The sequence below is a fragment of the Xyrauchen texanus genome, chromosome 42, assembly GCF_025860055.1.
Source record: "Xyrauchen texanus isolate HMW12.3.18 chromosome 42, RBS_HiC_50CHRs, whole genome shotgun sequence".
Lineage (NCBI taxonomy): Eukaryota > Metazoa > Chordata > Actinopteri > Cypriniformes > Catostomidae > Xyrauchen > Xyrauchen texanus.
The window spans coordinates 12,925,666-12,949,067 of NC_068317.1; the positions used below are offsets into that span (position 1 = coordinate 12,925,666).

Consider the following 23,402-nt stretch of genomic DNA (forward strand, 5'->3'; position numbering starts at 1 on the left):
CTATGATATGTAGAGTACAGAACATGAACTCTGGCTACTCAAGCTCGATTTCATACGTTGTTGGGTTCATAATACAATGCAAGTATAGCTTTATTTAGTGTGAACTGTCCACTTCTATGGTGATTATTCTCCTTACGCCAACTACTGTCATGGCCGAGTTTAATACACGTCTACTTTTAATTGTCCATCAATGGAAGGAGGTGCTTTTTGGCAGCAGAATAGTGTGCAGTACAGTAGTTTCGACATCTACCCTGACCCTACCCTGGTTTATTTGATTTTGATTGGAAATCTGAAATAATTCTGGATTTTCCATCTGACATTGAAATATCACACTTGTAATTTGTAAATATTTTTTGGTAAATTAGAATAATTTTAACTTCAGATATTTTTTTACATTTTGTTAGGGTGCACCTGGTGTTTTGGATGTCTGTACGTTATTCTCACTTCCGATCGGCTCTGCAAATTGGCACTGATATCACCAAAACCTCTGTATGTGTCACATCCTGTGCAAACACTTTCCCAGACTCCACACTGCCAGGGTCCCGGACACGGCCGTTTCGTTTTGCGTTACTGTGGTTTAAACTGAGAAAGAAAACGACAAAACCGTGGGTACGACACCTCACCATCACAACACCGTCTCTGGCTCCTTCGCAGAAAAAACAATGCTTTATTCCTGACGAATGAAACTGTCAAATCAGGTTTTGGTAATGAAACCCCCCTGTGAACGCGCTGAGGCTGTTTTCACATTCAGGACTTTCACACCAAGCAGACGTTGTGTTTTATCTCTTTCTTGAAAACTGCTACAGCATACAAGACCACATCTATGCACTTGTTTTATGAGAACATTGTTCACACTGTACAAAATGTTTTGGCAGATTACCCAAAATGTGCTTTATACACTTACATCTCAGTTCATTTGTTTTATATAAGTAAAAAATATTTATTTGCATTTAATCAATCTAATTTCATTGGATTCCACAATCAAAAGTCATTTTAAAGGGTCAGAACAGGTCGATCAGTTTCAAATAGCTCCTTAAAGGCATAGTTCACCCATAAATGAAAATTCTGGAATCATTTAATCACCCTTTAATCACCATGTTGTTCCAAAAGCATGACTGATGAAGTCATATGGATTTGGGGCAACATTAGACATTTAGGTGAACTATGTCTTTAGGTAACAATTGAGCAAATTTTCACTCTACAGTGCACATGAGCTGTTATAAAGGTATAAGTATAGTTTTAGAGAACCAAAACATACACAATGAGGGAATACCGGTGCATTACACCAAAGGTGAAAGTTTAGCCACATTGAACTCATCATCTAAAAATATTTTTGGTTTCATTTCCCCCTTTCTTTCTATTGTTTATTGTATTTTTCATTCTCTTGCTTCGTTTATAACACTGGCTCAAACTATTTAATATTATTTTGTTAAATTTTAAATTAAGCATTATTGATTCCATAGCAGGATTTCTGTTGTGATTCGCACAGCAATATCTCTCGATACAAATGCTATAGACACTCATGATTCCTTGGTTGAAAAGGGAAAATCCTAGTTGTTTGCTCTTAAAATCCCCTTGTTATCACTTATTCTCACAGTTCATGATGATGCATATACTTTAATCCACTTATTAAAAGTTAAGGAGATTCACTGTTTAAAGTACAAGAGATGCAGATCAGCCTCATTTGGGTGCTAAAGTTGACTTTGCCTCTAAAGCCAGACACATTATTGCAGTGTGTCAACCTTTTTCCCAGTAGTGTTGGCAAGCTTAGTTTGAGTGCAATCAGGTGCAATGCTGCTCTTTATTTAAATGTCATGCTTTAAATGCTTTTTGCTATCCGACACTACAGCTCAACGTGATGGAAATGTTTAAGAAATCAGGTGAATGAAGCACCCAGCCAAAAGGTTTCATCTTTTGAGTCATAAGGGTATACCATAACAACCCACACCTCTGTTTTCAGTGCCCCATCAAACAGCTTCATTCAAACATCAAAACTCTGAGGATGGATTACATCACTTCAGAGGGATTCAGAGCAGTGTTTGTGCATGAAAAGTATGTATTTCGACCGTCTCCATCCAAAATGCATTTTTGTAAGTGGAATTGTCATGTGACAAATGCATAGAGCCTCTGAAGGTTTTGACAGTACTTTTCAGAGGCATGTGACTTTGTGGTCTGAGCGTAACATCTTATAAACTGGTGTAGACAATGGGGGAGCATTATTCATGACTGAACCGTTTCAAGACGTTTGGCTATCTGTTTTGACTCTCCCCAGAGACAGAACATGCAAATATTAACTTCAACTCTTGACTGTAAGTACAGTACATCATAAATAGTTTTTTGGAATATAATCATATTTGTGACATATTATTAGTTTAACATAAAAATAAATCTCTTAAAAGTATATTAAGCCACTATGTAAGATTCATTTTTCATGCCTTTTTAGCTTATGTGGTCAACATGCCTGTGGTTTTTGTTTTATTTTAATTGAATAATTTAGACATAATCCTGAAATGTACATGTCTGTGTTGTCCTGTGATTTGTGGTTATCCATAACAACAGCAATACAATATTATTATATATAGATTAATCAAATATATTGCATTTTTGTGTTCATTTCAAATGCATTCCATATTCCTTATTTGTATCTATTTTCCACTGATCACTCTTTTTATATTTATATATTTGTATTTATATTATTCTTTTTGTCTCTCATCAGATGAAACTGATGAAGTCTATAATTTCACAGATGAATTGGTAAGTAATGCATTTATTATACCCTGCTTTGCTCTCTCTGTGTTTAGCTACTTTCCTATATACAGTATACTTTATAGCTTAATAGATGGAAAGTAAATATGTCAGTTACAGTATATCAAAAACATAATTGTTATGATTTTACAATTTTCCATGCATCTGGCTTTCTCATCTGTTTCTGTTGGTGATGCATGCCTTTTTCTACATCAAACTTCTTTTGCTTTTTTTTTTTTTTCAGAATAATTTGTTAAAAATGTGTCAGACAAGTAAAAACCCTTATACAAAAGAACGTCTTTACCCTTTATTATCTGAAGCACTGCTTGGATTCAAATAAAATTCATACAAACAAATTTGACTGTTACCACATTGGTACAGTTTTTAAGTAAGATGATGAAATGATTTTCCACTGTGTGCGTCACATATACTTTATCTTTCATATCTATATATGTCAGCATGGAAAAGCATCTTTAGATGTGCTCCAAAGGGGGTCTGTTTTTTTCACCCCTCGGGGTGGGTGATGTTTGCACACGCTTTAGAAATGCTTGAAAGAGGATGTGGATTTGGTGTACGTGTACTGGTGTGGTTGCTCCTCTTAAAACACCTGCACCTGATCTTCGCTATGGAGCATGCTTTGTAAATTTAGACTGTAACTCACTGGGACATGATGTCACAAGAATTCACACTTTACTGATCAACTGGATTACAGCTTCACAATGGTGAGAGACAGTTATACTTGACAGTGTTCAAACCACTGTAGACAGGAAGTGGCTGTCGGATGAGCTGAAAGCTGTCTGAATAAATGGTGGGAAAACGAAATACCCAAACTTCTAACTGATTTAGTCAGCATTTTGACAGGAAAGAAGCTAATGTGGTCAGAATTAAATAATTGAGATTGTCAAACTGCAATGTTATGTTGAAGAAATTTGATAAAATAACCATGAATAATAAGTCTAATAAGACTTTCCATGGCAAAAATGAAAATGATGTCATCATTTACTCACCATTATATTGTTCTAAACCAGTATGACTTACTGTCTTTCGTGGATCTTAGAGTAAAAGGGGAAATGTTGAGGAATGTACAGTACCACCAGTCTTTTCAGTCTTATAAAACGTAAATGGGATTTTCAGTCTCCAAAATTACTAAAAAGTGCTATTAAAGTTTCATAAAAGTAGTCCATATGACCTGTGTGCTATATTCCAAGTCCTCTGAAGCCATACGATCGCTTAGTGTGAGGTCATTATTTACTAAAGATTTACTGAGCCTTCTGCTCTCTGCATCCACATGCTGTATATTCAAATGTGATGCCTTTATATGCAGATCTGACATCAGAAGAAATAAAGTTTCACGAGTTTGAAACAACACAAGAGTGTGTAAATAATGACTGGTTTCATTTATTTGTCTATCTATTCCTTTAATACAACAGATGTTTGGTATCAAAGTGATGCTTCTTAATTACAGTATATAAGTGCCTGACAATATATTTTCTTTTTTTTTTTTATCATTTTAGATATCTGATACAACTGACTACGAGTCTGAGCTGAGTGGATTATGTAACAAAGAACATGTGCGGCAGTTCAGTAAATCCTTTGAGCCACCGCTTTATTGGATCATATTCGTCGTAGGGGCTTTGGGCAACATGCTTGTCGTTTGCATCTTCACAACGGTGCGAAATCGCCTCAAGACCATGACTGATGTCTACCTGCTGAACCTGGCAGTGGCTGACCTTCTCTTCCTTTGCACGTTGCCCTTCTGGGCAACAAATGCCGCCCAGGGTTGGGTGTTCAGCCAGATCATTTGCCAAGGAGTTTCTTCGGTCTACAAGATCAACTTCTTTGCCAGCATGCTCTTACTCACTTGCATTAGTGTGGACCGCTACATCGCCATTGTCCACGTAACCGAAGCTCACAACTACAAAAAGAAACGCATGTTATTTAGTAAAATAACTTGCGTCTTTGTGTGGGTTGCCTCTTGCCTCGTAGCCCTACCGGACTTCATCTTCGCCAAAGTAAAAACTTATGAGCACCAGCCAAATTCTTGTGTCCTGGTGTACTCAACCTTAGACAATAACCATACCAAAGTCTTGGTGTTAGCTTTACAGATCTGTGTTGGCTTCCTACTTCCCTTGCTGGTTATTGTAATATGCTACTCAGTCATTATTCGTAAACTCATGCAGGCTCGAAGCTTTGAAAAACACAAAGCCCTGAAGGTCATATTTGCAGTTGTGGCAGCTTTTATTCTCTCCCAGTTGCCATTCAATGGGTATCTGATCATAGAGGCTACCCAAGCTAACAATGCCACAATAACAGACTGCACTGTCATGCAAAGTTTAGAAATGTCTGGCCAAATCGTGAAGTGTCTGGCCTACACACACTGTTGCCTGAATCCCATCCTGTATGTCTTTATTGGGGTTCGCTTCAGGAAGGATCTCTTAAGCCTGATTCACCGTCTGTCTTGCGGGCTGGGATTGGTCAACAACAGCAAATTGCAACCAGTTCCTAAAAGGCCTTCTGTTATGTCTGACACAGACACCACCCCAGGGTTTTCCTTATAGACCAACTCACCATTGTTACAGTACTGACAATTTTTTCAAAATCTGCATTTACTGTACATCAACAAAGTATGTTTTTAGCATGTTATCAGAGGGATGATTTTCTGCTTGTCCTTGTAAACAGCCCTTATGACCACAAACATTATTGGGCAAGGCCTGAGTAATATGCTTCATCGTAATATAACTCCCACAATTTATGCCTATATTCTCTGACAGTACATGATGGAAGATTGTGGATATTTTGTATATAGTCTGTACCTGAGCATATAGTCAATCTTGATTGGATTTTGGGAAGGATGATTAGAGGGGTACAATGTATTTTGTAGCTGCATTACTATGTTTTCCATACTTTTTCCATAAGTCTATATTGTAAGTAAATTGTAAATAGATGAGAAAAAGTAGTACTTGTTTGAACTGAGTGTTATGCATATACATTTAAAAATAAACTGATAAATACATTATAAGTTCTAAATGTATTTTTTTGTAACAACTTGTTTAATTTACACAGTGGCCCCAAAAATTAGCTATTGTATCTACTCAAAACTATTGTGGTTAACGCACTCAGTGGGAAGGATAAAGACTTTGCACCAAATCAGAGGCATTACAGGGACTGGCATTGGTTAATTTACGCATGTACACACTGAGAGGGTGTACCACAAGATGTGAACCGCATGAAATTCTCAAAAGGTGAATGGCATGAATGCAGCCGATTGTTTATAGAAAACAATCCTGCAGAATGCAGAATGATTGTTTATAGATGCAGAATGATTGTTTATATAAAACAATCCTGCTCAGTACAGAAACAAATGTATCCGGTTAGATGAGATTAGGATTGACCTGCAGGAGTATAACAATGGAAATGGGCCTTATGGATTCATCGGGAGCCAGCTAACCTTAACTGATGATTGTGCTGAAATCTATCTGATATATCTATTCAACCAGATATAATCAAATATGCAACAAAGACATAGATCATTGATAATTTTTTGAACAATTTAATATTTCACATATAGAATCAAGAAGTCAAATTTGAATTTCAATGTTTATTAAAAATTTGCAGTATCATTATTCTGGTGTAAATTCATGTCCAGACTATTGCTGACATGGCACATTGTAAGCCAGGTCACATAGTACCTGTTACTTTTCTTAGCAATGGTCGGGATGGACGATTACTATTACTGGTTAAGGAATTTTTAATATAATTTTATTGAAATTGCTGGGGCAGATTTTTTTCTGCTGGGGCAGAATCATTTTTTAATGATTTTAGAGTGAACATGTGTCCCCAAATTATACATGTATTCTCCTGGCGGTTGAATGCGGATCAACAGAGGATTTGGTTTTCTGAGCATTCAAACACACCCTTTAGAAAAAAAAAAACTTTGTGTTACAGGAAACAATTACTGGATAACCACATTTGCAATTTCTGTTTCTTACACTAATCTATCGGATGACTTTAGAATACTTTAAATTTAAAAATATAACCCATGCGTCACATATTACTATTTATATAGTGCTTCTGGAGCTTGACAGCTCAGTTATTCAAAATTAGTTGCAAAAGGAACTTTTTGCAAAATGTCTACTATTGTGCTCCACAGAGCAAAACAAAATGGAGTTTAGAATGACTTAAATGTGAGTAAGTGTAACAAAATGTGTTACATTTAGCTATTGAAGAGACTATTTTGCATGAGATGGAGCACTTGTATTAAAATGAATGGGAGAAACTGAAACACAAAATGTGCTGGACGTAGAAAAGGAAGTCTGGCCTTACAGGTAAAAGAGCCTTTTAAATACAGTTATCAGCTGTTAGTCAACTCGAGAACATGCGTATGCATTAGCTGGACCAGCCTGAATTTTTTGTTGTTGTTGTGGTAACTGAGGTAAAGAAGCACAATTTATGATACCAATGTTGGCAGATTTAACTGCTGATTTTAAATATGTTCTTCGATCGTAATCTTGACCAATCATTTTGGAGATTTCGGGCTTTCACCATTCAAGTAAGATTTCTATGCTGCTTCTATTAATAGGAAATAGCTGCCTACGGGAGCATTCCCAAGATGGCCGCCAAATGGGACTTTGACTGTTGCTGTTTATACTTTGTTGTATAGTTTTTTTTATCTCACCTGGAAAAAGATGGTACATGGCTACATGTTAAGTCACCTGTTAACAGAGTGGGGTAGGCTATTGGGTGTAGCCATTTCAAGCTTATTATTTTTCCATTGATTTCTCACTTAAAGTATAATGTTCCAATTTTGAAATGTTAGCCCTAATTATTATTTTATTTATTTGCATTTGTTTTATTTTTTAGGTAGATTTTAGAATCTGATTGAATAAATCTTATGGCCTACTGTTTTGATTAGGCCTATCTTACTATTAGTAACTTTTAGAAATCTTATAACCTACTACGGTCTTGTTTGGGCCTATCTTACTATTAGTAACTTTTAGTACTATTAGTAGCAACTACTTTCTTGTTTAGGCCTATCTTACTATTAGTAACTGTTAGTACTATTAGTACCTACTACTTTCTTGTTTGGGCCTATCTTACTATTAGTAACTTTAATAACCTACTACTGTCTTGTTTAGGCCTATCTTACTATTAGTAACTGTTATTACTATTAGTACCTACTACTTTCTTGTTTAGACCTATCTTAATATTAGTAACTTTTAGTACTATTAGTACCTACTTCTGTCTTGTTTAGACCTATCTTACTATTAGTAACTGTTAGTACTATTAGTACCTACTAATAACTTCTTTGGGCCTATCTTACTATTAGTAACTGTTAGTACTATTAGTACCTACTTCTTTCTTGTTTAGGCCTATCTTACTATTAGTTACTGTTAGTACTATTAGTAATATTAGTACCTACTAATAACTTGTTTGGGTCTATCTTACTATTAGTAACTGTTAGCACTATTAGTACCAGCTACTTCCTTGTTTAGGCCTATCTTACTATTAGTAACAGTTAGTACTATCAATACCTACTGTTATCAATACCTACAATTCTACTGTCATGTTTAGGCCTATCTTACTATTAATTGTTATTAGTACCTACTTCTGTATTGGTCAGTGCTGAACACTAGCAGTGTTTTATTGTTCGATTGATCAAGTTTGACTATCAAGATATCTTACTTAGAACTAGACCCTCAGGCCCTGTTTTTGTTCAAACCCCTCAGAGAAAGCCACATGGTGCTTTTAGAAGTGTGTAACGTATTTTCTGTGGTAAGAGAAATGTTTTTGAATGTGGCTTCTTGTCTTAGCCATGTTTTCACTATGATTGTTACAGTGTCTGGTGTAGATCGAACACAACATTGAAAGTGCTAAGTGTAATGCAAAAAAGGTCTAGTTGGCATGCACCTTGGGTAATGCAAGCGTGACACAGCGGTTTCAGAGGATATTAGGTACTTATATGAGACCATGCTTGCAAAAATAACTGCAATGGCAAATCAGCTACCACTTGGTATCTACAAGTGGAATCCACAAATATATTTCTCACTTTTTTCTTTCAGAACTGACTTTATTAGCTATTTTTGCAAACCAACTGGTCTCAAAGTCATTAAAGTGGACATTTGACAACCAGACAGTGCCCAAATACATTTTGTCTTCATTTTGAACAGTATATCTACAGGTGAAACTCGAAAAATTAGAATATCGTGCAAAAGTTCATTAATTTCAGTAATTCAACTTAAAAGGTGAAACTAATATATTATATAGACTCATTACAAGCAAAGTAAGATATCGTCTGCTGAATACAAGTTATGATTTTTAGAAAAATATCTCAGCTCTGTTGGTCCATTCAATTGCAAGTGAATGGTGACCAACAATTTTAAACAACAAAAAGCACATAAAGAGAGCATAAAAGTAATCAATTTGATCCAAGTGTTTTAATTTATGTCTTCTGAAGCGATATGATACTGTAGGTGTATGTGAGAAACAGATCAAAATGTAAGACTTTTTTAGATATTAGAATATCGTGCAAAAGTTCATTAATTTCAGTAATTCAACTTAAAAGGTGAAACTAATATATTATATAGACTCATTACAAGCAAAGTAAGATATTTCAAGACTTTATTTGATATCATTTTTATGATTATGGCTTACAGCTTATGAAAACCCCAAATTCAGAATCTCAGAAAATTAGAATATTGTGAAAAGGTTCAGTATTGTAGGCTCAAAGTGTCACACTCTAATCAGCTAAACACCTGCAAAGGGTTCCTGAGCCTTTAAATTGTCTCTCAGTCTGGTTCAGTTGAATTCACAATCATGGGGAAGACTGCTGACCTGACAGTTGTGCAGAAAACGAATCGGTTACTAACGTAACCTTGGTTCTCTCTAGATGAGGGAACGAGTATTGCGTAAGCTAGCTTACGCTACGGGAAAGATTAATCTTTTCTGAGATATTGAAGCCAAAAAATTATCCTTAATTTTGTATCCATTGTCAACGCAGTGCGGCAGCTGCAGACCTTGAGCGGGCTAGCTAGCGAGCTCATTGGTTGCTCTGCGGCAACTGCTGCAGCCCATAGACGAGCTTGGGCTGAACTCTCATCCAATGAGAGGCGTCGGCGCTCACTGCATCAAAGCCCGCCAAAAGGGCGTGACTAGAGTGCATATAAGCGTAGTTCGTAGGCTGGAACCCTGGTTTTCATTGAATGAAGCGTAAAATCGCCGTGGCGCGAAAGCACGGCCGGTTACGCAATACTCGTTCCCTCATCTAGAGAGAACCGAGGTTACGTTAGGTAACCGATTCGTTCTCTTACGAGAGGTTCTCTCGTATTGCGTAAGCTAGTTTACGCTACGGGAACCCATTGTCAACGCCGTGCTCGCCAAGCATCCACTGCATGAGCCCCAGGGAATTAAGGGGGACCCGGGGGAGCCCTTGTGAGTGGGGAATTAATATTTTGCCGGCAAGAGGTGCGGGCCAGTGTGTGTGTAGTACATAAGCACATAGACAGAGCGGCGGTGCCGGTCTGTGTGGACTGTGTCCCATTAATGCAGCTCACCAGGGGAGCTGTAGCGTATTAAACCGCTAGCAGTTTAGCCTGCAGAGCGGGTACTTCCAGATTGTAAAATCTGACAAAGGTGGAGGGGGAAGCCCAGCCCGCTGCCACACATATGTCGTGAATGGAAATCCCGCTGGACCATGCCCACGAGGAGGCCATGCCTCTAGTGGAGTGAGCCTTAATGCCTAGCGGGCATGGTAGGTCTTTTGACGTGTACGCTGCAGCAATAGCGCCCACTATCCATCTGGACAGTGTCTGTTTCGAGGCGGTGAGACCTTTGGTCGCCCTCCGAATGAAACGAAAAGCTGCTCGGAGCTTCTGAAAGATGCGGAGCGCGCAGTATACAATCTCAGTGCTCTGACTGGGCAAAGGAGATTGGCGCCACGCTCGCTATCAGATGCTGGTAGCGCCGACAAGGAAATGATCTGTGCTCTGAAAGGAGTACCGACCACCTTGGGGACGTAGCCGTGTCTAGGCTTTAAAATGACCTTGGAGTCACTTGGTCCAAACTCAAGACACGCAGCACTGACAGATAGCGCGTGAAGGTCTCCCAGCCGCTTAACTGATGATAGGGCAGTTAGAAAACGGTTTTAAGTGAGAGGTGTTTCACATCCACGGATTGAAGCGGTTCGAAAGGGGGCTTTCATAGCTTCGAGAACTATAGAAAGGTCCCAGATAGGAACCGCTGGGGGCGCGGAGGGTTCATCCTTCTAGCTCCCCTGAGGAAGCCGGATGACCAGCTCGCTTTTACCCTGTGACTGGCCGTGCAGGGGTTCAGCGAACGCCGCGACGGCCGCCACGCACACTTTGAGCGTGGATGGGGATCTGCCCTTATCCAGCAGCTCTTGTAAAAACACGAGCAGCGGCGACACCCCACATGTCCGTGGGTCCAGGTCTCTGTCGGTGCACCATTTTGAAAACACAGACCATTTTGACGCATAGAGTCTTCTCGTGGAGGGGGCTCTAGCGTGTATGATGGTTTTATTACTCCTTCTGGCAAAGCGACGGGTAGTCGCTGATCACCCACGCGTAGCGCCCAGCTCTGGGTGGGGATGCCAGATCGTTCCGCGAGCTTGCGAGAGGAGATCTGCTCTCACTGGGATGGGCCACGGCGCTGTCAGTGACAGCTGCGTAAGCTCCGGGAACCATGTTTGATTCTCCCAGCACGGGCTATGAGGAGCACCGAGTGGCGCGTTTCCTGATCCTCTGCATTACCTGTGGCATTAGCGAGACGGGAGGGAAGGTGTAAAGCGGGCGGTTGGGCCAGTCCTGGGCCAGCTGCCCTCGCTGAGAAAAATATTGGGCAGTGAGAGTTCTCTTCTGACGCAAAGAGGTCTATCTCTGCTCTGCCGAATATGCGCCATAACGTCTGGACTGTTTGAGCGTGCAGGGACCATTCCCCTGGGGGAATATTGTCTCTGGACAGTCTGTCTGGGCCGTCGTTCAGGTGGCCTGGCACGTGCGTCGCCCACAGCGAGAGCAGGTGGCGCTGGGACCAACTCAGTATGCGTTTCGTCAGATGGAAGAGGTTCCTGGATCTGACACCGCCCTGACGGTTTAGATCGGATACCACAGACCTGTTGTCCGAGCGGACCAGGACGTGGTGACCCTGAATGATCGGGAGGAAGCGCACGAGCGCGTATTCGACCGCTATCATTTCCAGACAATTTATGTGAAGCTTCTTCAGAGGTGTGAGGCTGTTCATCTGAAATGACGCGGCTAGTCGCTGCACACGGCACGCGCGCTGTGTAGATAAGCGAGCCGTCATTGCCACTGAGTCTAGTTCTATTCCAAGAAAGGAAATTGTCTGACTGGGCTGTAGTGAGCTCTTGGTCCAATTGACTTCAAGGCCCAAACTGTTCAGATGACTGAGGAGAACTGTCCTGTGAGACAGAAGCTCCGTATATGATTGTGCCAAAATCAGCCAATTGTCCAAATAGTTCAGAATTCGCAAACTCTGACTCCGCAGGGGTGCGAGCGCCGCGTCCATGCACTTCGTGAAAGTACGGGTGCTAAGGACAGGCCGAACGGAAGGACGGTGTATTGATAAACCTGGCCGTCAGGCGAATCTCAAGAATGGCCTGTGACGGGATTTATCTGAATCTGAAAGTATGCATCTTTCAGATCGAGAGAAATAAACCAGTCCCCTGGCACATGCGCAAGGAGTTTGCTGGTTGTAAGCATTTTGAACGGTCTTTTGCAAGCGCTTTGTTCAAAACCCTGAGATCTAATATTGGTCTGAGGCCGCCGTCTTTCTTGGGGACAAGAAAATAATGGCTGTAAAACCCCGACTCGCTCAGGGAGGCGGCACTCTCTATGGCCCTTTTGCACAGAAGGTTTGCTATTTCTGAACGAAGCATGCACGCTGCTTCCGTGTTCACAGTAGTTTCGAGCCGCGCCTGAAGCGAGGAGGGCGGCGATCGAACTGTAGCAAATAGCCCTGTTTTATTGTGCTTAACACCCATTCGGATATCCCTGAATATCTTCCCACGCTTTGAAGCGTAATGTTAGAGGGTGAGTGGCCAAATCGCTCTGATTGCCGCGACACAGCGCTGAACAGAATGTGTGAGCGCTTACTGTGCTTATGCTGGACTGCTCGCAGACAGCATGGACAGGCTGTTCTGTGAGTGACTTCCGATTGAGGTGAATGGGGAAAGAGTCACGCCTGTTAAGTGATACGCAAGCATAGTCACGGGCACGGGACTTACATACAGAGAAGTGTTTGCTGGCCGCGTGACAGAGCGGGCAGAGAATGGGAGCGCCGACGTATTCGCGGAGCGCATTTATTGACTCTAACACTCGAGTGGTTCGTAACCGCTTTTGAGTGTGCTCTGATGGGGACACGGAACGGTAATGCTTGTGTGTAGAGGTGAACACTGGATTGTGGGCACATTTTCTACACATAAGGCTGGTCGTGTGACAGAGCTGCCAGAGAATGGGCGCGTGCACGGATTCGTGGGTGCGCTTATTAACCCTAACACTCGAGCGGTTCGTGAACCGCTTTATGTGAGTGTGCCGTGATAGGGCCACGGGATGTGTAATGCTTGTGTGTAGGGGTGAACACTGGATTGTGGGCACATTTTCTACACATAAGACATGTTTGCTCTCTGGTATGGACACGGATGTGTAATGCTTGTGTGTAGAGGTGAACACTGGGTTGTGGGCACATTTTCTACACATATGGCATGCTTGCTCTTTACCAGATTTATTTGGGTCGCCGTGAAAACGGCGTTTGAGCGCAGGCAAGCGGGCGCTAACACCGGCTTGTTGGCTGCTGAATCTACCACTGTAGTAGCCTGAAGGAAGGGGACTGACAGGGGCTAAGCTTTGACGGTGGTCCGCCGCAGCGGGACTGATCCGTCGCTTTGTCAACAAAGCTAGGAGGACTTCGGTTGTTCAGGTTTCAGCGCAATTCTAGTCCGAGGCCCGCTGGGGCAGCGGTCTGCGGCGGCTGTCTGAGCGCTGACGAGGGCGGCCGCCCTGTCGACGCTGAGAAGTCTGGCTTTGTTGAGCTGGGCGCTGTGAAGAGGCTCGTGCAGGAGGCTCACGTGGGCGGCCTGCAGAGGAGCTAGCGCGACGAGGCAGAAAGAGATTCATGGCTTGTGTGGCTTTTGGACCTCTGAAAACCGGTCAATGATACCACTCACCGCGGAGCCGAAGAGACCGGATGGAGAGAGCGGTGCGTTGAGGAACGTAGAGCTCTGCTTCTCCCATGTTGGCTAGCGCTAGCCACAGATGTCTCTCGGTCACAGTCAGCGCGCCATGCACTTCCCTATAGCTTGGGCTGCAGCTTTGGTAGCTGGAGGGCGAGGTCCATAGCACTCCGTATGTCTGCAACCGCCTCTGGATGCCTGCTTTCCTCATCCCACTCCCGCAGAAGGTCCGCTTGGAGGATCTGTAGGACGGCCATAGAGTGCAGAGCAGATGCAGCTTGGCCGGCGGCGGAATAGGCGCGGCCAACACAGGCGGAAGTTGTTCTGCAGGCCTTAGACGGGAGCACTGGTTTAGACCGCCATCTCGCGGAGGGCGGGCAAAGTTGTGCTGCTACCGCATCCTCGACCGGAGGGATGGAAGCGTAGCCCTTCTCAGTGGCGCTGTCCACCGAAGCAAGAGAGGTGGAGACGTGGGATCGGACCCTGGCCGAGAAAGGCGCGTTCCATGATTTGGAAAGCTCGGCATGGAGTTCCGGCAGGAAGGGAGCGGCCCGGGTAGCGGGTGCTGCGCAGCGGCGGCTCTGTAGAAAGCAGCCGTCAAGTCTGTTGGGTGCCTGCTCAAGGGGCGGTGACCACTCGAGCCCGAGGCGCGGCGGCTTCGGTCCTGAGTGCTTCGAGTCGAGCCGCAGGGTCGACATCGGCAGCTCCTCGCAGAGATCGCATCCGCCTTCGGCGAGGGCGAGCTCTGCATGCCCCAGTCCCAGGAAGAGAGCGCAGATGATGTGGCGGTCTCCGGTGCTGAGAGGAGCGCGGCATGAGGCGCAAGCGAGGCATCTTAAAAAAGACGCTCGTACACTTTTGTGAAGTTCTTTAAGAACTAGCTTGCTTTTAAAAAGGATACGTCGCCGGATGGCGTAGCTCGCAGGACGGCTGAAGGTGGCGAAGACGGCCGGCTTCTTCGAGTGCTGTCCACGCTTGCTTGATGCCCCTCGAACGGCGACGCGGCTTCCGGTTCAGTGATGCGAAGAGCTTCGCTGAAGAGATGAAAATCAGGGTTCCAGCCTACGAACTACGCTTATATGCACTCTAGTCACGCCCTTTTTGGCGGGCTTTGATGCAGTGAGCGCGCGGACGCCTCTCATTGGATGCGAGTTCGCCCAAGCTCGTCTATGGGCTGCAGCAGTTGCCGCAGCTGCCGCACTGCGTTGAAAATGGATACAAAATTAAGGATAATTTTTTGGCTTCAATATCTCAGAAAAGATGAATCTTTCCCGTAGCGTAAGCTAGCTTACGCAATACGAGAGAACTTCTCGTAAGAGAACCATCATTGACACCCTCCACAAGGAGGGAAAGCCTCAAAAGGTAATTGCAAAAGAAGTTGGATGTTCTCAAAGTGCTGTATCAAAGCACATTAATAGAAAGTTAAGTGGAAGGGAAAAGTGTGGAAAAAAAAGGTGCACAAGCAGCAGGGATGACCGTAGCCTGGAGAGGATTGTCAGGAAAAGGCCATTGAAATGTGTGGGGGAGCTTCACAAGGAGTTGACTGAGGCTGGAGTTACTGCATCAAGAGCCACCACACACAGACGGGTCCTGGACATGGGCTTCAAATGTCAAACGTCTTACCTGGGCTAAAGAAAAAAAGAACTGGTCTGTTGGTCAGTGGTCCAAAGTCCTCTTTTCTGATGAGAGCAAATTTTGCATCTCATTTGGAAACCAAGGTCCCAGAGTCTGGAGGAAGAATGGAGAGGCACACAATCCAAGATGCTTGAAGTCCAGTGTGAAGTTTCCACAGTCTGTGTTGGTTTGGGGAGCCATGTCATCGGCTGGTGTTGGTCCACTGTGCTTTATTAAGTCCAGAGTCAACGCAGCCGTCTACCGGGACATTTTAGAGCACTTCATGCTTCCTTCAGCAGACAAGCTTTATGGAGATGCTGACTTCATTTTCCAGCAGGACTTGGCACCTGCCCACACTGCCAAAAGAACCAAAACCTGGTTCAATGACCATGGTATTACTATGCTTGATTGGCCAGCAAACTCGCCTGACCTGAACCCCATAGAGAATATATGGGGCATTGCCAAGAGAAAGATGAGAGACATGAGACCAAAAAATGCAGAAGAGCTGAAGGCCGCTATTGAAGCATCTTGGTCTTCCATAACACCTCAGCAGTGCCACAGGCTGATAGCATCCATGCCACACCGCATTGAGACAGTAATTAATGCAAAAGGGGCCCAAACCAAGTACTGAGTACATATGCATGATTATACTTTTCAGAGGGCCGACATTTCTGTATTTAAAATCCTTTTTTTTTTATTGATTTCATGTAATATTCTAATTTTCTGAAATTCTCAATTTGGGGTTTTCAAAAGCTGTAAGCCATAATCATCAAAATTATATCAAATAAAGGCTTGAAATATCTTACTTTGCTTGTAATGAGTCTATATAATATATTAGTTTCACCTTTTAAGTTGAATTACTGAAATGAATGAACTTTTGCACGATATTCTAATTTTTCGAGTTTCACCTGTATATCTGTTTTATATCTATATGTCTGTTTTGAGTTAAAGGGACAGTTCACCTAAAAATTTAAATTCTCTCATCATTTACTCACCCTTATACCATCCCAGATGTTTATGACTTTATTTCGTCTGCTGAATACAAGTTATGATTTTTAGAAAAATATCTCAGCTCTGTTGGTCCATTCAGTTGCAAGTGAATGGTGACCAACAATTTTAAACAACAAAAAGCACATAAAGAGAGCATAAAAGTAATCAATTTGATCCAAGTGTTTTAATTTATGTCTTCTGAAGCGATATGATACTGTAGGTGTATGTGAGAAACAGATCAAAATGTAAGACTTTTTACAACAAGTCTTTCACCAGCCCTGCTAAATGCTAAGAGGTCTTCTTTCATTTTTGGCAATTTGCATTCTTTGTGCATTTCGCCTCCTACAGGGCAAAGAGAAGAGTTTATTGTAAAAAAGGATTTGAATATTGATCTCACCCACACCTACTATATTACTTCTGAAGATATGGATTAAACCACTGGAGTCGTATGGATTACTTTTATGCTGCCATTATATGCATTATTTTTCGTTTGCATTGTATGGACCAAGAGATTGGAGATATTTATCTAAAATTTGTGTTAAGCAGAAGAAAGCTGCCCCGCCATCTTTGGAATATCATTTGCATCTGGAAAATGTTGGAGTTTGAGGTAATTTGTAAAGTTATTTATTACTACTGTAATATTATTTTTTTGCCTAAAAACAAACATCAGAATTCAAGCGAACAGACTTCTACAGTAAAGGACAGATTATTATTGTCCCTCATATCAATACGTTTCACGGTATTACTTAAGACAGTTATTACCTTTATTGGAAAACGAATTTAGTTTAGCGTGAAATACACCTCAATTATCCAGCCATTCAGAATGTCATTGTAACAGGTAAAGGTCGGGCAAGAGGAAGGTGGGAACCGGCTGAACCATAATGTTTAATAAAAACTTAAAAAGACACAAACATAAACACACAACAATATGTCATCCTTTGCGAGGGGGGCCTTGCCCTTCCAGCTGCACCTGCTGGCAGGCTTTCCCAACCTGTTATGACATGGGAGGGTGACAAGGGGAGGGAAAATGGGAGAAGCAAAGGGCAAAGCAGAGAGAGAGAGAGAGAGAGAGAGAGAGCGAGAGAGGGGAAAGAGAGAAAACAATTGCTCGCCGGTTCCCGGACACGCCATCGCCTGGTCCTCGACCACTCCTCCACTCTCTTGCGGACAACAGCCACTCCTCCCCAGACGGACAGCAAAGAGTCCTACGACCCCTGGCAGATGCAACGCCTCTCCACATTCTGCTGGTGGTAGTGAGCCCCTCTGCCCCTGGCAGTGGCTAAACTAATCCAGGCGGACAGCAGCAAGCCCATCCTCCCCTGTTGGACGGCAGCGTCTGCTCCTTTGGGCAGACGGCAGTGGCGAGCACTCCACGAAAGCGTGTCCCTCCACCTTCCTGGGTTTCGGAGCCAATGTAACATGGTTCAAATGGGCAAGAAGGAGGCGGAAAGTGAACGAAGCATCTTAAGTACTATTTTAATGAAAACTGAAACAAAAAAACACAAACATACTGCCGCATCTGGCTTCACCTTATCCCTCTCCTCGGCTTATTAGCGCGATTGGGGGCTGGCCATGCACACTCATGGTCTGGCCCGCCCTCCTCTTTGTTACAGTCTTGGTAAAGGAAAGATTAGAATTGTTTTTGATGATCAGATTAAGCATGTCCATGAATCTAAGAATGTCCATGTATTTGAAGAACACGTTTTGTTTCCAAGCAATCCAACGTCATGGTTTACGCAAAATCCACAACAATCGCTGTGCCAAGCTACTAAATGAATGAAGATGTGTGCCATTTTATGGAGGTGGAGGTAGATGGGCCCCCTTTACTATAGCTGTGATAACAAAGAAAAGCAAATGACTCATTGCATTCCGGTTGCGTTTTTAAACACTGTTGAAAACTGTCCATTCCTAACATACGTTGACTACAGATGTCATTTTAAAAAGTTTGAGAGAAACTTGAATGAGATACTGTTTTAGAGAGTGGTCTAAACAATTAATAATGTCTTGCCTGTCCAACAAAAAGCAGTATGGCATCAGGTTTTTCTCCATCATCAAATCTTTCCACCTTGTGAATGCTGTAATAATGTTTCTTGCTTCGAACCTTTTTCTTCTTCGGCAGTGCAGCTACTGAATCTCCTGTTGTCTCTGCTGCTAAAGCACGTTAATAAGTATATTCCATTGTGTTCTTTTCGCCCTTCGCATCACCAAACAACACTATTCTAAGCATAGCCAAGCATATCTACATAGGTGGCAGCCAATGAGCACAAGGATTTTCTTCTTCGACGTTTAGTGAAACACAGTGGGTCATGTCATTTCAACATGGCGAAACACATTGCCCGCACCATGTATAATAAAAACACTTTTTATAGAAAACTGTTATGAGTACAGTCTTCATCTCATGTGTGTACACTATTCAGATCACTCTTCACAAAAATGTTCATTTGTTTATGTGTAAAACTTCTTAAATTAACCCAAAATTACTGAATGCACCTTTAAAAAAACTGTTTTTACAGCATCCAAAATTATTTGTAATTTTTAGAAAATGTGGTTTTATGTTTTGCTCTGTGGCATCGATAATGTTCTTTTTCCAAAGCAAGAGATAAACAAGTATGATGTTATTGAGGTTTAGTAGGTTTAGAGAGTGGTTGTACCTGCAGCCTTCAGGTGAGACCACAGCTTCTCCTGGAAACATTTTTCGGCTGCTCTTTCTGTCTTACCACCTGACTATCTTTCTCTCTCTATTTCTTTCTACCTCACTCACTCGAGAAGTCCCTCACCTTCTTACTTTCTCTGCTTCAATTACCTCTCACGACAGGAAACTGTCAATCATGTCAACAACGTTCTTTATGCATGCTTATGCTATAGTTGTGCCTCTGTGCACTACACAGAGATCTGCAGGGACAACATGTACTGTAGTGAATGACTGATATATGTGAACCTTCCTAGAACTCTCTTCTTTAAAGCCCCTCTGCTCTCAGATGCACCATCACACACTACACACCAGATATGTAATTATGCCTCTTATGAAAGTTCATTTTCATTCACTGCCATTCTTTAATGTTTATTAACATTGCATTTACTCAAACTGTAATAAAATGCTGCAATATGGGGGTAATAACAGCACTGAATAGTTTTATTTTGGTAGATATCACGAGTTATGATTGTTGGGTTTTATCAAAGTCTACACACACACACACACACACACACACACACACACACACAGTAAGCATTCATTAAGTATTCAGACCCCTTAATTTTTTTCACATTTTGTTATGGTGCAGCCTTATGCTAAAATGCTTTAAAACCCAGATTTTTTATAACTTTAAAAAAAAAAAAAAATAAATGTAAAAGAAAAAAGAAAAATGAAATATCACATAAGTATTCAGATCCATTGCTATGACACTTGAAATTTAACTCATGTACTGTACATCCCTTTTCTCTGGATCATATTCGAGATGTTTCTACACTTTGATTTGAGTCCATCTGTAGCAAATTTAATTGATTGGACATGATTTGGAAAGGCACACACCTGTCTATATAAGGCTGCAAAGCTGAAAATGTAGATCAGAGCAAAAACCAAGCCATGAGCTCAAAGGAATTGCCTGCAGAGCTCAGAGACTGAATTGTGTCAAGACTCGGATCTGGGGAGGGCTACGAAAAAAATGCGGCTGCATTGAACATTCCCAAGAGCACAGTGACCTCCGTAATTCTTAAATTGAAGAAGTTTGGAACAACCAGGACTCTTTCTAGAGCTGGCCGGCCAGCCAAACTGAGCAATAGGGGGAGAAGGGCCTTGGTAAGAGAGGTGACCAAGAACCTGATGGTCACTCTGGTTGAGCTACTAAGATCATGTGTGGAGATCACTTATCACTTAGAAACTTGCAGAAGGATCACTGCAACACTCCACCGGTCTGGGCTCTATGGGCTATCCATGCAAGACACATGAAAGCCTGCTTGGAATTTGCAAAAAAGCACCAAAAGGACTCAGACTGTGAAAAACCAGATTCTCTGGTCTGATGAAACGAAGATTGAACTGTTTGGCCACAATTCCAAGAATTATGTCTGGAGGAATCCAGGCACCACTCAGCACCTGCGCATGGTGGTGGTAGCATCATGCCGTGGGTGTTTTTCAGTGGAAAGGGCTTGGGGACTGGTCAGGGTTTAAGGAAAGCTGAACACAGCAAAATACAGAGATATCCTTAATGAAAACCTGGTCCAGAGTGCTCAGGACCTCAGACTGGGCCGAAGGTTCACATTTTAACAGGACATAGACCCTTAGCACACAGACAAGACAATGCAAGAGTGGCTTAGGTACAATATTCCTGAGTGGCCCAGCCAGAGCCCGGACTTGAACCCAATCAAACATTTCTGGAGAGACCTGAAAATGGCTGTCCAGCGACGGTCCCTATCCAACCTGACAGAGCTTGAGAGGATCTGCAGAGAAGAATGGCAGAAAATTCCCAAATCCAGGTGTGCAAAGCTTGTTGCATCATACCCAAAAATACTTAATGCTGAAATCGCTCCCAAAAGTGGTTCAAATATGTACTGAGTTAAGGGTCTGAATCAATGGCCAATACTCAGAGTAGGCAAGGGAGGCAATGTCTCCTCAAAAATGTGGGTGAGCAAATTAAACGACTGTACATAAATAAAACAAATACAATATTACGAAATGTGAGCTCAAACAATGTGTAGCAGTCACTCTGTCAAACAGAGACACCCAGTGGGTAAAGTTTCATAGAGAGGCTGCATCTCTCACACATCTCTTCAGCTTATTGCAATATAACTGCTCATAAAGTGGGTGCTGAATTGGAGGCGAATTAACTGCCGAATATAGGCGAAAATTCACGTGAGGGGAGACTATTGGCACCAATAGATCTTTTTCACACTCCGGGTTTTGGAACGCAGAAGTAAACGATTGCAGGATTAACTTTGACAGCGGTGAATGGGAGACTACAGCAAATATTATTTTCACTTAGACATTTCCTCCAAGAGCAAATAAAAAAATCCATTATTACATTAGAATGACTTTCCAGATGAGAAAAAAATAAATAAATAGAAAATGGTGGATTAAGACAGTTAGATGGGGAAGATGCCAAATTTACTATCACTCTCTCAGCAGCTGTAATCGAAACCTCCTTGCAGCTGTGGTAATAAATTTTTTCAAACTAATTCCAAGGTAATATAACACAAAGCATAACATTGTAAACTTACACTAAAAAAAGGTTGGCTATATTTTCGCTGCTAAATAAGGTGGAAACGCGTCATCACGGTCTGTGAGAAAGGTCTGTTAGCTGTAATTCGCTCAATAATCTGTCAATCAATCAATGCTATAGTGCCCGCCTCTCATGCTCCGGCATCACAGCTGGTCTCTGCAGATCGCTATGAATTAGGGATGGGTGATACCACTTGTTTTCTTTAAAAATCCAATACCAATCATTTCAAGCCCAATATCATCGACACCGATACCAATACTACTAATACATTTATTTTTTCTATGATTTCTAGGGATTAAATGGGTAATTTAAAATATTATTTTTAGCCATTATTATTGTTTTTGTTGTTGTTGTTTTTTGTTGTTTTTTTTTACATTTGTGAGATTGTTTACCCCTACAATAGTTAACCATGGTTTCACTAGTAACAACTACAATATTACTGTAGTAAAACCATGGTTTCGCTTGTCTGCTTGTGTCTTTCAGCATGCATGTTAAGATGAGCAGAAGAACAAATAGTTCCCATCCTGCACAATATTTGCCCGAATCCATTTTAATTCACTTTGTTCATGTTCATGGTAACCAAATAATTATATCCCTAGTTTTTTTTTTAAATGTTAGGATCAATATTTTTGATAAAACATCATATCGGAAGTATCGACACTTTAGGACCGATCCGCCCATCCCTACAATGAATAGGATGAACTGATGTAAGTGGAGAAACTATTTGCACAGTCGGGGTTGGGAGAGTTACTTTTGAAATGTATTCCACTACAGATTACAGAATACATGCTGTAAAACGTCATTTGAAACGTATTCCATTAGATTACTCAAGGTCAGAAACGTATTCTAAATACTTTGGATTACTTTTAGATTTTTTCACTTGTTTTCACTATAAAAACTCTGCCAGTACAGTAAGACAAAATACACATGTTAAAAATACATTCTCTGAAAAAACTAAATATATTATGCAGTGTTGTTTCTAAAACAAGATTAATCAAATTGATCTTGTTTTAAGCATTAAAATATATATTTTTAAATATGATCGTTTCTGGTAACATGTGCATGTAAAATGGCTAGAAATAGCATTTTAGTTTAGCATAAAGCTGACAATTTACACAAGGTTTATTTCTATTTCTTCCGCTCCAAACTTGCTTTAAACTTTATACTTCTCTGTCTGCTCAAATTAATGTAACACATCATGAGAAAGTGTTTCACTGCTATTCAAATGCACTTTAGATCACATCATTTATATGTATAAATGTTTTCCATCTGAAAAGATTAAATATTAAATGAAAAAAAGGACAATAAAATGCAAAGTAATCTCTTCAGTAATCAAAATACTTTTGAATGTAACTGTATTCTAATTAAGTAAGGATGAGAGCAGGCTTCACTCAGTGTATATAATGAATTTTAAGAGTGCTGGCCTAAAAGATAACATATAAAATGGAAAAAGTGGCCGCACTATGCATATATTGTTTATTTTGCACAATAAACAATATATGCATAGTGCGGCCACTGTATTCTAATTACCAATGATTTAAACTGTAACTGTAGTGGAATACAGTTACTTATATTTTGTATTTTAAATGCACAATCCCATAACATTTATTCCATTACTCCCCAACCCTGTGTACAGT

The 23,402-nt window shown here is 41.5% G+C and overlaps 1 protein-coding gene across 2 annotated transcripts; it reads left to right on the forward strand.

The window, feature by feature from the left end:
- Window positions 1-1,577: 1,577 nt before the first annotated feature.
- On the forward strand, window positions 1,578-5,746 carry LOC127635134 (C-C chemokine receptor type 9-like). 2 transcript variants are annotated; one of them, XM_052114932.1, is made up of 4 exons: window positions 1,578-2,052; window positions 2,273-2,309; window positions 2,717-2,754; window positions 4,260-5,746. In XM_052114932.1, the coding sequence occupies exons 2-4, from the start codon at window positions 2,282-2,284 to the stop codon at window positions 5,301-5,303; spliced, it is 1,110 nt and encodes a 369-aa protein (XP_051970892.1). In that variant the 5' UTR covers window positions 1,578-2,052; window positions 2,273-2,281; the 3' UTR covers window positions 5,304-5,746. The 2 variants fall into 2 exon arrangements, with proteins under 2 accessions (XP_051970892.1, XP_051970891.1); XM_052114931.1 differs by lacking the exon at window positions 1,578-2,052 and having other exon boundaries at window positions 2,068-2,309.
- The last annotated feature ends 17,656 nt before the right edge of the window (window positions 5,747-23,402 follow it).